General features: G+C 53.1%; 2 protein-coding genes across 2 annotated transcripts in view; both read right to left on the bottom strand.

The window, feature by feature from the left end:
• The window catches only part of LOC149339342 (uncharacterized), an 86,615-nt gene that overhangs the window by 35,117 nt on the left and 36,896 nt on the right, over window positions 1-14,602 (bottom strand). The gene's annotated exons all lie outside the window — the stretch shown is intronic.
• On the bottom strand, window positions 727-3,786 carry LOC149339343 (uncharacterized). The gene has a single exon (XM_089548084.1). It carries the CDS (start codon window positions 3,467-3,469, stop codon window positions 2,156-2,158), a length of 1,314 nt encoding a protein of 437 aa, XP_089404210.1. The 5' UTR covers window positions 3,470-3,786; the 3' UTR covers window positions 727-2,155.

Below are 14,602 nucleotides of genomic sequence, written 5' to 3'. Positions count from 1 at the left end.
GTCGTTCATGCCCGTAAGGATAGCCTCGTGACTGACATTGTCAAAAGCCCCCTTGATGTCCAATGCCAGTATTATGTTTTCTCCGCTCTTGGGGACGTTCCCAAGTACTTCTTCTTTGATTTGAAGTAGTACATCTTGGGTCGATAGTTTTGCTCTGAAACCGAACATGCTGTGGGGATACAGTTCGTTGTCCTCCATGTACTGTTGTAATCTCAGCGTCACCACTCGTTCGTACAGTTTGCCTAGGCACGATGTGAGCGAGATCGGTCTGAGGTTCTCAATTTGTAGTTTCTTGCCTGGTTTAGGAATCATGACAACCTCCGCATGTTTCCACTCCTCGGGGACGGTCTCCGCTTCCCAGTGTTTGTTGAGAAAGTCCGTTAATTCAGCGACTAGCTCATCACTGAGGTTGCGGATGAGTGCGTTATTGATCTTATCTGCACCCGCGGCCGTATTTATGGTTGTGTTTCGAATCGCTGCGTAGACCTCTTCTCGCGTGATGGGTCTGTCCAAGGTGTCGTTTTCACTTCCTCGATAGCGCTCTGCGTAAGCTGCTGGGTGTGTGTCCCCGAAGCACTTAACGCGTACTTTTTCCAGGAGTGCTGAATCTGGTCCCTTGAACTGGTGGATTAACCGGTAGATGGCTTTGTTGTTTTCTGCCTTGGTTTTTGTTGGATCTATGAGAGCCTTGAGTATATGCCACGTCCTCGATGTGCTCAAAGTTCCGTTGAGGGTGTCTGCGTCGTTCGCGCGATTTCTTTAGTGTACTTGCGCTGTTTTTCTTTCAGCATGTTTCCCCACTCTTCTATCGATTGGATCCCTTTCGCGGCGAGATTCCCGTCGCATGCCTCGCGAAAAGCGCTCCAATCCGTAATTTTTGCCGATCCCAGCTGGCGCTTTAGCCTGTCTGAGGTTACTTGTGTTTTAAGTATATAGTGGTCACTGCCCAGATTTTCTAACAGGTTCTCCCACACTGCCTGTTCCGCTCCCCGTATGAATGTGAGGTCGGGGCAGGTGTCGGTACTGACGCTGTTTCCGATTCTGGTTGGAGTGTCTGAGTCTGTGAGGAGGGTGCAGTCAGTGTTTTCTGCTGCCGCTGCTAGTGCTTTGCCTTTTGGGTTAGCTGTTTGGTATCCCCAGCTTTTGTCCATGGCATTGAAGTCTCCTAGTATGATTAGCGTGTTGTTTTTTGCTAGGTTGCGTGCGCCATGGAAAAGTTAATGGAATTTTGCTTTCCTCTGTTTTGGAGGACTGTATGCGTTCACAAGGAAGATGCTGCCCCTCTTTCTTTTCTTCTTTGGTATAATTTCTACTATCACGTGTTCTACGTCGGTGTCGGCAATCTTGTCATGGTTTATGGCGATGAGCGCCTTACTGACTAGGGTTGCCGTTCTTCCTTTCTCTTGAGTCTCGTAGCACGTATATCCTGCGAGTGTTGGCGTAGTGCCCGTCTCTTGAAGCGCTATGATGTCGGGCGGTGCTTGTTGTGTATGAATGTGTTGTTGGAGGAGGCACTGCTTCTTGCGGTAGCCTCTGCAGTTCCATTGCCATATGTCTAGGGTTTCTTTGTTGCCTAAGGTTTTGTTGGCCATATTTAAGCTTCAGTGTTGTTTGTGGCCGAGTTGGCGAGGGCTGCTAGCGCGGGCCGGTGGTAGGCCTTTTCTCTAATGTTATCGGCGAATTTCTGTTTGCGGATGCTGCTCCGGAGTTCTGTGACTTGTAGTTGCACTTGTTGCATCATCTGCTGCATCATCTGCTGCATCATCTGCTGCATCATTTGGTGGATTTCTGCCTTAAATTGACTGAGATCCTCGTTGCCTGTTTGCGACTGGGCTTGGGTTTGTAATGTTTGTGGCTGCGGAGGGCTGTTCGACTTAAGGTCTCGTACTGCCTTCGTGAGCTCTGCTATTTTGCGCTCTAGCTCTGTCTGCCTAGCGCGTGATAGTTCTAATTCGCGTCTCAGCGCTGTTTTCTCCGCGTCCTCCTGTCTAGGTTGGTCGCGGTTGCTGTTTGTGTTTGTGTTCTGTTTGTTAGTTATCCCTCCCGAGTGCGGAGCAAACCAGGGGTTTTCGGCTCCCCAGCTCACCTTGACGCCGCCGCTCTTTCGGGCTTGCTTCTGCTTGTTCTGCTGCTGCTGCTGCTGCTGCTGCTGCTGCTACTGCTGGCTCCCTCCCTTGATGGCCGGGGGTGGCAGGGGCGGAAAGGACCGTGACCGGCTCCGTGAACTGCTCCGTGACGTCCGGGATCTCGAGCGGCTCTGGGAGGACTCCCCCTCCGAGCTGAACCACCTCGGTTTCTCGCCATGGTCGTTCCGGCTGCGACGTCTGCTCTCGCGTCCGCCGCCGTTGTTGCCGCTGTTGGCCTTGCCTCGCGGCTCCCTGGCTTTCTTTAATCGGTCTTGACACTCCCTCGATCCGGTAGCGTGGTTGCCCCCGCAGATCAGGCATCTCGGGGTACACTGGTGGTCTTTTGGCGGGTTTTGCATCCCGCACTGTTTGCAAGCCTTGGCGTCCGGTGTGGGGCACACGTCGGAGCGGTGACCTTGTTGGCAGCAAACGTAGCAGATTTGTCTTGTGGGCCGATACGGGTAGCACTTGTACTCGGCTCCGCAGTAGATGACATGTTTCGGTGTTATGGGTCCGTCAAAAGTGATGACAGCTGTCTTGGTCTTGCCTAGTCTTCGAGCACTGTGGATGGTAACACCCTGTGTGCGCGTCCACAAATCGGCTTTCAGTTCCTCCGGTGTCGCTCCGGGGTCAACTCCGTGTATCACGCCACGCCGCGTGTCTTCCGGTGCGGCCACGTAAGCGTTCACGTCGTATGAGCGTCCTTCGATCTTGAGGCTAGTGATGCGTCTCGCGAGCTGGGCGGCCTCTTCGTTCGGCGTGCTCACGATTATAATATTCGATCCTGTACGGAGCCTGGTGATCAGGTCTCGTCCTTCGAACTTGTTGCTGCATGCCGCGGCTACGGCCCGGGCCACTTGGAATTGCTGGAGCGACTTGACTACAAGTCCCTTCGGTCGCAAAATAATCTTAAAATCGTCCCTGGGGAGCGGGGACAGCCTTCGCCTGAGCTGCCGTTGCGTTCCTTTCCCGTCTTTTTTCAGCGCGCCGGCAGCTGGAACGCCAGCTGTGGGCGTAGACGCCGGGGATACCCCTCCGAGGTCACCTTGTGCGGCCGGGGAAATTGGGGCGTTTGCCGCGGCGTTCCGTCCGTTTTTTCTCTGTCGCTTCTTTTGGCGTTTGGTCAGGGCCAATTCCCAATTTGCCTCGTCTTCTTTTTGGGTGTCTTGCTGCTCCTGCATGGCGGATTCCTCGATTCCCCCGCCTGCCGAATTCTCGGAGTCGGAGATGTCAAGGAACGCGTCGTCCATCTCTTGTGCTTCTAGCAAATTCGGGGCTATTCTGCTCGTTGAGGGCTCAAAATTTTGGTATTCTGCGGTGCGGGAGGCGGTTCCAGGCTGCATCGCGGTTGCTCAGCGGGCCTGGCTGCCCGCGAACGCCCGTAGTCGTGCTAAGCCTAAGTAGGCTCAGCGGCGAGCGTTTCCCACCAAAAAGTCCCCCGAGCCACGCGGGGCTTCAAAGTCCGGTAATATTGCCAAAAATGGTCCTACCGTCTTGAAACCGGTGTCCGGGTGATCCAGCTTGTGAGTTCTTTCAGATCCAACAAAACGTTGGTGGCCCAGTGGGTCGAGATAGTCCGTGGGGATTGAAATCTGCGGAGCCCATGCGACGCACGTCCGCACTCCTCCGCTACCACAGGTGGTCCAAAGTGCGCCAGGAAACGCTTTCGCCTTGCAGCACTTTAGAGAGCCAAAGTGCCCTCTGAATTATTGCACGACTGTGGTGTCAACTGTTCCAGGGACCAGGAGGAAGAGGTAAACTTTATAGAAGACGTCGTAGGCACGGGTTGGGGTGATGTTAGTAAATTAGTTTAGTGAATTTGTTTTATTGCGAAAGCAATACTGCTAGCACTTTTCTGCCGTCGGTGGAGGTCGTTCCTTCGCTCCGGCCCTGCTGCGGCGCACGACCACGTGACAGCGTGACGTCACGACCAAAGGAGAGCAGGGGCCCCAACTCGTCTGTTCGGCCGTAGTCGTTCCTTCGCTCGGCGCTGCGGCTACCACGTGACGGCCTCCTCGGCCCGCCGCGTGAGGGCGCTCGCTAGGAGAGGATAAACGGGGCGCCGCAGACGCGCTCCGCTGAGAGGAGTTGTACAAGACGTCACTAGAGTGGTGCGCGCAAACGCCGGCGCCGTGCCGAGGAGACATATGAAGAAAGGCAAGAGCGGTTGGCTAAGCAACGCGCCTATGATGCAGAATGGCGAGCCCGGCGGCGTTCTACAAGTTCAGTGAGCGAGAGTAGTTTCATGGACTCTCTGAATGCCGAAGAATCGTCTATGAGTAGTGCAGAGCGATATAATTACCACAGAAGAAAGAATTAGCCCACAAGAGAGAATTATGGAGGTAAAGGCCAAATACACTATAGCGGTGTAACCAAGGCCGAACTCCTCGAGTGCATATGCGACATTAACAACGCCGGGCAAAGTGAAGTTCCCGTGTTGTGTCCAGAGTAAATACTTTAGTTGCACAAAAGGCGAAGCCATGCCAAACCACCAGCAGAGCCAAGCGCAGCCAGGGAGCTATTGCTTTCGCAATCACTCAGGCTTCACCACAGCTAAGCCGCAGCTGTTTTTTTATGAGCAAAAGAAATGGCGCAGTACTTGTTTCACATAGCTTGGTGGACACCTGAAACGCGCCAAAAGGGAAGGGAGGAAGGTAGGAGTGAAATAAGAACGAGAGGAAGTGGTACCGAAGTGGAGGTTTCCGAAATAATTTCGACCACCTCGGGATCGTCAATGTGCACTGACGTCGCGCAGCACACGGACGCCTTTCTGCGTGTCGTCTCCATGTCGTCTCCAGAGAAACTTTATTAAATAAAAATTGGCTGTGGTTTAGTTCTGGTTGAACCTGAAGGATTGCGAAAGCAACATCTGCACGTAGCCATATATTGATGCGTGAGTTACATTGCCCACAGTCCCGCCGTTTCGCGTGCTCTTGCACGATCATACTGCGCATGCGCGAGGAGCAAGCGACATCACTACGCACAGGTGGCGTGCTTTGCCGCGCGCGCTCGCCTTTCTTTCCTTAAAATGATCGAATTTTGATTGGACTGGAAAATGTTTATTGTCAGCACTGAGCCCTAGTGGGCATTATACTAGGGGGCTTCGAGCCCATGGCTCTTGGCGACCTTGTGAGCCCACTCAGTGGCCCGCACTTGCGTCAACGGGTCTGAGCTCACCGCTCTAGAGAAGGGACTGGTAGTAGGTCCGCCGGTGGTGGTGGTGGTGGTGAAAAACTTTAATCAAGAGAGCTTGAGGGTTAAAAAAAAATAAATAAATAACCCTGCTGCATGGTCGGTATCCTTAGTCCGGGACACCGCATGACGAGGCCCCGTCTCGCGCCCGCTTGACCAGAGCCCTTTGGGACTCCAGTGTGGAGCAGTTGAGGAGGGCAGTCTCCCATGCCTCTCGGGTGGGGGTGGGGGAGGGGGGAAGGTGAGGATTCTGAGTACATGCCCACACCATGTGAAAGATATCGCAGATCTCTCCACAGTGCGGGCAGCGCCCATCTGTGTTCGGATCGAAGTGTTTTGCTATTGCAGGACAGAGAAGGGTTCCTGTCTGCAGGCGCCGCAGAGTTCGCTCCTCCGCCTTACTCAGCCCCTTGGCAGGTGCCGGGTAGAGACGGTGGCTGTCGCAATAATAAATTAGGATTTCGCGGAACCGCAGAAGCGGTTTATGAGCTTCTGAGCCATGAGAGCTAGGATGAGGAGCCCGGTGTGTGAGCGCTCGGGCGGCCGCATCAGCGGCCTCATTGCCTCGTAGACCCTGGTGGCCAGGAGCCCAGATCACTTTTGTGCGAGTTGGATCGGCGAGAGCGCGTCTTAGAATTTGCGAGGCCAGAGGTGATATTTCGCCTGCAAGATAATGTTCACAGGCCCGGCGAGAGTCTGTAATAACCGTTTTCGATTTTGGATCGGCGGCAGCGAGAGCTATTGCGACTTCCTCCGCTCGTGTTGAATTTGGGGCCCGAAAAGATAGCCCATCGACATTCATTCCCCGGTGGACTACGGCAGCCGTGAAGAATCCTGCGGGCGACGGCCCTGTGATGTCCACGTAATAGACGCCCTCTTTATACCCATATTGCCTCTCAAGCGTGCGAACCCGCGCTTGTCGTCTGCCTTCATAAAATGTGGTCATATCCGGCTATCTCGCCGCATTGTTTGAAAGTAGCATTGTATTGTGTTGGATAGATGTGTGCTGGTCTCGACTGGCTAAAGAAGGCTCGCGTCTGGAGCCGACGCCACGTTACCTCCTGGCTTTTGTCGAGCTTTTTGTCTGGTGGCGGACAGATCCTCCTGTGCAGTTTAAACTGATTGGTGTATTCGTAAAATGATATGAATGCATCTCTCACGAAATTTGGGGACTCAACCCGGCTCACTGTTCGGCTCACATAACCTCGAGCTATACTGTGAGCCAACTCGTTTCCCCTGTTCCCTGTGTGTGCCGGCACCCATATTAGTTCCACCTCTCTTTGGACCCAGACTTTATGTCTTAATATTCGTTCTACCTCCTGGGAGATCATACCCCGCGCAAAATTGTTGATAGCCACCTTGAAGTCGCTAATTATGGTGACTGCTTTGGTGCTGGCTATTGCCATGGCGATAGCCGCCTCCTCCACTGTCCCCGAGTTTTTCGTGTTGACCGAACCGGCCGTTAGTGTTTCACCCGAGTCGTTCACGGCCACGACCACAAAGGAGTCGCCTCCTTCGTATTCCGCCGCGTCTACATAGGTTGTGTAGTCCGAGCCTTCGAGCTTGGCTTCAAGGGCCTTTGCTCTGGCTCTCCTCCTGCCTTCGTGAAAAGCAGGGTGCATGTTTTTTGGAAGTGGTTTAATAGTGAGTAATTTTCTAACTTCGGTCTGTAATTTTGCCTGCGCGTTTTTTTCCGGAATTCTATCATGTAATCCTAGGTTGCTCAGGATCTTTCTCCCCGGGGTGGTGATGAAAATATTTTAATGAAATGGTTTAGGAGGTTGTAGCCGTGGTTGGAGCTCTCAGTCCGGAACCCCATTGGCGTAGGCTGCTGTCCGGGCTCTTTCGATGAGTTGCTTTTGACTCTTTCCGTCCGAGCTGGACAGAGCTGCCTCCCACCCCTCCTGCGTTGGTTGGTTATTAACAGTGATCGCCTGATTTCGTTGGCAGGCCCATACCATATGGTACAGGTCCGCCTTCTCCCCGCAGAATTTGCATTGTGAGTCAAATGACTCCGGGTCTATGGCGTGTAGTCTTCGTGGGTTGTTGTAAGTGTTGGTCTGTAGCTTTCGGAGGTGTTGTTCCTCCCCTTTATCTAGTGTCTTAGCCGGCGGAGGGTAGACCCGACGGGATAATCTTAAGTGCTGAAGTATGTCATTGTAAGTTAGTAGTGGGGTAGGAGGTTCCACGGCATCCGCACTGGGTGCCCGGGGGAGAAATGCTCGGGCTGAGGCATGTGCGCTCTCGTTCCCTGGGATGCCCTGGTGACCTGGTACCCATATTAAGTGTTTGTGTGTGGGTTGGTAGCCACGGATGTAGCTATCTTGCAGGATTTTAGCTGCTAGCGGTGCGACCCTGCCCCTGAGGTAATTGCGATACGCTGTCTGTGAATCTGTGAGAATGTATATTGAGCTAGTGTGTGTTGCAGCTAGAGCAATCGCCACTTCTTCCGCAGCCAGTATGTCCTGGCTAGCCAGTACTAGTCCGTCGACTGTTGTATTTTGGTGCACTACCGCGACGGCCGTCATTCCCTGCTCGGGACCCGCAGCATCGACATAGAACACGCCCTCGCGCTCGCCGTAGTGTCTTTTCATGGCTTCGGCTCGTGCTTGTCGTCTTGACTGGTGAAAATCAGGGTGCATATTCCTGGGTAGTGGAGCTGCCTTGAGTTGTCCTCTCCATGAGGCTGGGATGTCGGTTTTGGTGTCTAGCTGTCGGGGGCAATTGATGTTTAAATCACTCAGGACTTGTCGGCCAGTTCGAGTTGTGGAGAGCCGTACCACCTGCGCCGTAAGGTGTGCCTCTATCAGCTCATCGATCGTGTTGTGCACACCCAGTCGCAAGAGCCTGTCCGTCGATGTCGCAAGAGGGAGTCCCAGGGCCTTCTTGTAGGCAGTTCTGATTATGATGTCGAGGTTTTTTATGTCACGCTTCTTAAGGCGGAGGTAGGGCGCTACGTAGACGACGCGGCTTACAACGAAAGCCTGCACCAGTCGCAGAGTATCGTCTTCTCGCATCCCTGATTTGCGCGTCGTTATCCTGGCGATCATCCTGGCGACTTGCTCGCTCACGAGCCGTAGTTTCTGGAGGGCAAGAAGGTTGTTGCCGTCGCTATTTATGTACAGACCCAGTATCTTCAGGGTCTGAACTTCCTTGATGGGTGAGTTGTCTACGCGGATATTGATGGTGTCTTGATTCTTGCGTTGACGGAAGACTATGAGTTCGGATTTTTCGGGTGAGCACGTTAGTCCACACGCCCGGGCATAATTTTGAACTGTTGTCGCCGCGGTTTGTAGTTGTTCTTCAATCATTCCCATACTTCCCGTGGTTGTCCAGATGGTTATATCATCAGCGTACAGGGCGTGGCGTATTCCCTGTACCTGATTGAGAAGAGGTGGGAGGTTTAGGAGTGCTATGTTGAAGAGAAGTGGGGATAGTACTGCCCCTTGCGGAGTGCCTCTCGTGCCCATCTTCACTTGCGTTGTGTGTTTTGAGCCGGTGCTGATGTTGACGGTTCTGTCCGTAAGGAAATCGCAGATGTACGAGTAGGCTCGCTGTCCGCAGTTCATGCTGTGGAGGTTGTTGAGGATTGTGGAGTGTTTGACATTGTCAAACGCTCCCTTGAGGTCAAGTGTTAGAAGCGCTCGGTTACTGTTTGTGCGTGCGGGATCAATGACTTCACGTTTGATTTGCAGAAGCACATCATGGGTGGACAAGTGTGCCCGGAATCCAAACATCGTGTGTGGCAGTAGCTCATTGTCCTCAAGATAATTGGAGAGACGGGTGTGGACTGCCTTTTCCATGAGTTTGCCTGCGCACGACGTGAGGGATATGGGGCGCAGGTTTTCAATGCTGATTTTCTTGCCGGGTTTGGGAATAAAGTGTACATTGGCTGTTTTCCATGCTTGTGGAATGGTGCCGGTACGCCAACATTCGTTTATGTAATCCGTGAGTTGCTGCAGAGCCTCCGTGCCGAGGTTGGCCAGAAGTCCGACAGTAATTTTGTCTTGTCCCGGGGCTGTGCCTCGGCGCATATCTGCTAGTGCTGCAATGATTTCCTCTGAAGTGAAATCTCTGTCTAGGTCTTCGTTCGGTTCCCCACAGTACTCCTTATTGTAGGGTTGTGGGTCTCGCGCGGTGCAGATATAGCGACGCGTGAGTTCATCCACGAGTTCATGATCCGTGCCTTGAAAGCTGTGTAGGGCTCGATGCAAATTTCTGTGTTGTTCACTCTTCGCTTTCGGAGGGTCAATTAGGCATCGCAGAAGGTTCCATGTAGCCTTGGTGTCTAGGTGGCCTTTGAGGGATTCGCACTTCGTTAGCCAATTGGTGCGAGCGAGGTCCCATGCGTATTGGTCTGCTTGAATAGTAAGCTTGGCTATTCGAAGTCTTAGTTTCCGATTGTGTCTTTGCTTTTTCCATCGTTTTATAAGACTACGTCTTGCTTCCCAAAGGTGTAGGAGGTGGTTGTCAACAGCTGGGTGGTCCTCCGTGGTGGCAAGAGACTTTGTGAGCTTTTCTTTAAGGTCGAGAATGGAAGCCGCCCAATCTTCGTAGCTGGTTATTTGTTCGGATGTGGTTAGTTTGGTGTCCTTTCTGAATGTCTCCCAGTCTGTAATTCTGGCTTGCCCTCGTGGTTTGCTGTGCTTGTTGCTTTCGAAGATGGTCTGCAGCACGTAGTGATCGCTGCCTAGGGTCTCTCCTGTATTGAGCCACTCATAGTTGCGGGCATTGCGGACGAGCGTGAGGTCGGGAGAAGTATCCCGCGTTACGCTGGTGCCGACTCGCGTCGGGTGCTGCGGGTCCGTGAGTAGGGTCAGGGCCATGTCAGCGATGGCGGATGCTAGTTTTCTGCCTTTCGTGTCTTCCCTGGGGTATCCCCATAGGGGGCTAGAAGCATTAAAGTCGCCAACTATAGCTAGGGGAGCTTTTTGGGCTTCTCTTAGGGCTTTAAGAAAGATCACGTCGAAGGCTACGCGGTGCTGTTTGGGGCGACTATATATATTGAGTATATAGGTGCCCTTGCTGTTTCTGTGCTGTGGCAGTATTTTTATGAAGGTATATTCAATGTCGCTGTCTAGATTAAGGTCTACAGTGATTGCCGTGCATGATTTGTGGACCAAGATGCATGTCGAGGGATTTGTTTGATGTGTTGAGTATCCTCTGATCTTAGCCTCCATATTCACTTCTTGCAGGGCTATTATTTGCGGCGTATCGGGATGAGAGTCTATGTATTGCTGTAATGTTTCCCTCTTCCGTTTTAGTCCTCTGCAGTTCCACTGTAGGATAGTAAGTTTATGTCTACGTTGTGGAGCCATGCTGAACACTAGAAACTTGTGCCTCATCATGTGGTGCGCCCTCAGGTTGTTGATCTGGCTGAGTGCTTGGCAGACGACGAGTTCCCATTTTACCCTGCAGCTTTGTGCCTCTGTTGTGAGAAACATCTGATAATTCCTGAAGTTTGCGGTCAATTCTGATCTCCTGCGATTGCATCCTTATTAAAACTGGTTCGAGGTTTTCCATCATGGGTTTAATAACTGATTCGAACATACTTTTGATTGTCGTCTCGATCATAATTTGTAATTTATTTTCAATGAGGTCTTGAATTGTTTTTTCCAAGCGAGTGATGCGTTCCTGGGTTTGGGGGTGCTCTGTATATTGCTGCTTTAGTGCCTGCGATGGTGGTGCCTGCGGAGTTGGTGCCTGGTGGGGTGCGTCTGGTGTAGTTGCTTGCCTCTCGGGGGTGCTAGCATCTAACTGGTGTGGAGACGGAGGGTGTAGCTCTGCCCTATCTTCTTCCATCGGACATGCCTGTTGCGTCGATGGAGGTAATGTGTTGTTTGGATTGACTGCGATGACTAACTGCTGTTTCAATGTGCTATTTTCTGATTTTAGTTGTTCAATCTCTGCTTTAAGTCGTTTGTAAGCCAACGCTTCGGGGGAGGAGGCAGCTACATCTGCCCAGCTCACCTTGCTGCCGTTGCGCTGCTCCTTGTTATGGGGTCCTGTTGTCTTCTCGGCTGGACGACTGCCGTTGTTGTGCGTCACATTATCGGTAGTCCCCGGTCCATTGCTTGAAGAGCGTGAGCCGGGTGGTGCTGAGTTGTTGTTGGACTGGTCCTGGTGGGTCAGTCGGTCCCCGCTGCTCGATGGACCTCTGCTGCCGGACCGGTTCCGAAGCCTGGATCTTGACCGGTGGTTGAATTCTCCTGTCTTGGGCTTGGTTTTTTGTGATGTTCGGTACTTGTACTTGCACTGATTCGACCCCATGGGATGTGGACCTTCGCAGACCGTGCACTTGGGTTGGCAGTCGTGGGATTCTGGAACATCTTGCTGACCGCACTGCGGACATCTTGACTTCGAAGGGCAAGGGCAAACATCCGCCCGGTGTCCAAGTTTCCCGCACAGTGCGCAGGCTGGCGTTGTTTTCTTGTATAGGCGTACTGGAACCGCTTCACCGTAGTAGAAGACGTGAAACGGAACCTTTCTTCCTTCAAACGTGATGGCCGCCACGTTGGAGGAACCTAATTTTCTCACGCTCACCACTGGTGCGTCCGGGGAGCGAAGCGCGTTCGTGATGTCTTCGTTGGAAACCCTCGGGTCCACTTGTATTACTCCTTTGCAAGTGTCGTCGGAGGGGCGGAGGTAGGAGTACACTGCCTGTGCCTTGTCCCCAAGCTGAATTTCGTGAATTGCCAGGATCTTTCTGATTATTTGGGCGTCTCGCACCCCGACGACGATGATGTTCTGTTCCCATATGGGCCAAACGCTGAGCTCGGCTGAGCCCTTGTCGACGCCAGCAGCAATGTGCAAGGCGTTTCCGACCGCGTTGCTTCCCCTGAATTTGCTGAGATCCAGCGTTCCTTTAGGTTTGATTATGATCACTGCGTCTTGCTTGTCCAGACGCGGCTGCGGAGGTGGCTTCCAACGCTTGACTTGCGTGCGGGGCGTCTGCTGCAGCGGCGTATCCCCTGCCGCGGTGACGCGTCCATCTGGCGTTCGACCTTTTTGCCGTGCCGAGTGGTCGTCACGGGCTGATGCGCGTTCCCACTCTTCTATCTTGCGTTGGATAATCGCCTCCGTAACCTTGTCGAAAACTGGGGTTTTCGCCTGCGGCATGGTGACAATCTGCATCCCCTCCGGGTCGTATCCCATCAGGGTCGTCATGGTTTGCGGCAGAATTTGCCCGCGGAGCCGCGGCGGGCAGCTGAGTCGTGGCCTAACTGTTAGGCTTAGCAACTCGCGCGATCCGCTTGGTCTTCAAATTCTCGAAGGATTTGAGAAAACGGTCCCACCTGAACAAGGGTGAGTGGTCTCCTCGTTGTTCTGGAAGTGTAGCCAGATGGTGTCGCAGCGCTTCGGCAAATGCTTCGGGAAAGGATCATAAAATTCGGCGGAGCCGACGTGAGACACGTCCGCTCGTCCCGACTGCTGAGGCGCGTCCACCTTCTCCCCGGGGGTGGGGTCGCAGTGTAAAACGCTGACAACGCCACTGAACACAATGAACGCCGATGGCCCATGGCTTCAGCGCCGCGTTTCTGGCACAACCTTGCAATGCCTGCCGCTCACATCTCTCTCTCATCACCCCACGTACCTATAAGCTTGATTCAGGCGTCCACTGACCCAGTGAGCCACTATGCGCACTTCCTTTCCTTAAAATCATCGGATTGTAAAACGGGGTCAACACGGACGTCAATGAACACAACGAACGCCGACGGCCTATGTCAACGTTGTCAGTGCCAACACATGTATCGCACACCTGTCACTGCCATCACTTAGCTTAAAGCACGGTTGCGATATCCGCCGTTCCAAGAGTGCAGTTATGCGCCTTCTCTCTGGTTCAGGTGTCCACCGAAATGTGGACACCTTGCTCTCACCTCACGCTATGTATATCCTGGCATAGCAGAGCTAAGCCACTGCCAATTTTATATACACCACAAACCACGCAGATGGCGAGGCGCAATCGCTACTGCGCATAAGAAAGGGAGAGAGAGGGAGACTGTCGGCGAGGCGATGGAGAGCGCGCGGCGGCGGAGAGCAAGCTGATGTCACGCGTCGACATAGCAACGCAGAGGCTGACGTCACACCGTACGTTAGGCGCGGTGGCGGCTCCTCGAGGAACAGGGGGGTCCACGGACCACGCGACGAGCGGTTAGCATTTTTTGTCATGTTATTGGGGAGGAGGCGAACCTGCAGTGCAAAGCGCCAGGCCTCGGGCATGGATATCCGCTTCTCCTCTTGGGTTGTGTAATTGATGTGAAGGCGGGTCAGACGGCGGCTAGCCGCACGTGTTTTGCTTAGCCGCAAGTATTGATTGCTGAGATGAGCCTAGCGCAGCTCCCCAAAGGTGTTCGTCATCCCCAGGCCGAGGAGGCGTTGGTTGGATGTTGCAATTGGAAGGTCAAGAGCTCTCTTGTAGATTTTGCAGAGAATCGCTTCGAGAGCGTTCTCATCGCGTTTGCGCAGGTGGAGGTACGGTGCCGAATATAGGATTCGGCTGGTTACGAATGCATTGGTCAGCCGGTTAGACCTGGTGTAGTATTGCTTTCGCAATAAAAGTAGATGTCTTAGGCATGGGTTGCGGTGATGTCCCCTCCCCGCGGTTTGCTCCTCTTCTAGGCCGGACGCCAGGTGGCCGACTGACGATGTGATTCGGCGACCTCTTCTGCCGCTCCGTGACGCGGCGTTGAACCTCCGGGTCCGAAGTGAGCAGCGCGGCCTCCCACATCGATTGGGTAGAGAGATGCAGACTCTGCGATGGCTTGTCTTGATTACATGGGTATAAGATGTGCGGTGTGTCTGCAGAAAGAACAGACGGGACTGAAGTGCGCTGGGAGCCATATGGAGTACACATGTACGAATTAAAGAAAGTGTCTGTTTGGAGCTGCCGCCAACTGACTTGTTGCATTTTACTTAGAGATCTATGTGGTTTTGGAAAGATTTGCCTTTCTTCAATTGGGTTGTAATTTCTTTGTAGACTGTCATTCACTCCTTGGCCGACTTGAGCTCGGGGTAGCTCACCTCTCGCTTAACTACGAATCTTCGAGCAAATTTGTGCGCTGCCGCGTTTCCAGAATGGTCCGATTGGGCGGGGACCCAAATAAATGTGATCTGGGCGATATTGGAGATTTCTTATAAGATTTTCATGGCTGTTGAGTGGGGCCTTCCTTTGGCGAAATTTCGAATTTCGGTTCTAGGGTCGCGGATGTATTTCGCAGTGGTGGGTGTAATGGCTAAAGCTATGGCAGCTTCTTCGCTCCCTTCCGGAAATTTTGTTTTATCGG

The sequence above is a fragment of the Amblyomma mixtum genome, chromosome 6, assembly GCF_055824585.1.
Source record: "Amblyomma mixtum isolate Tamu chromosome 6, ASM5582458v1, whole genome shotgun sequence".
In the NCBI taxonomy this organism is placed as follows: domain Eukaryota; kingdom Metazoa; phylum Arthropoda; class Arachnida; order Ixodida; family Ixodidae; genus Amblyomma; species Amblyomma mixtum.
The sequence above is the reverse complement of the archived record's forward strand: the minus strand, read 5'-3'. Positions and strand labels throughout refer to the sequence as shown.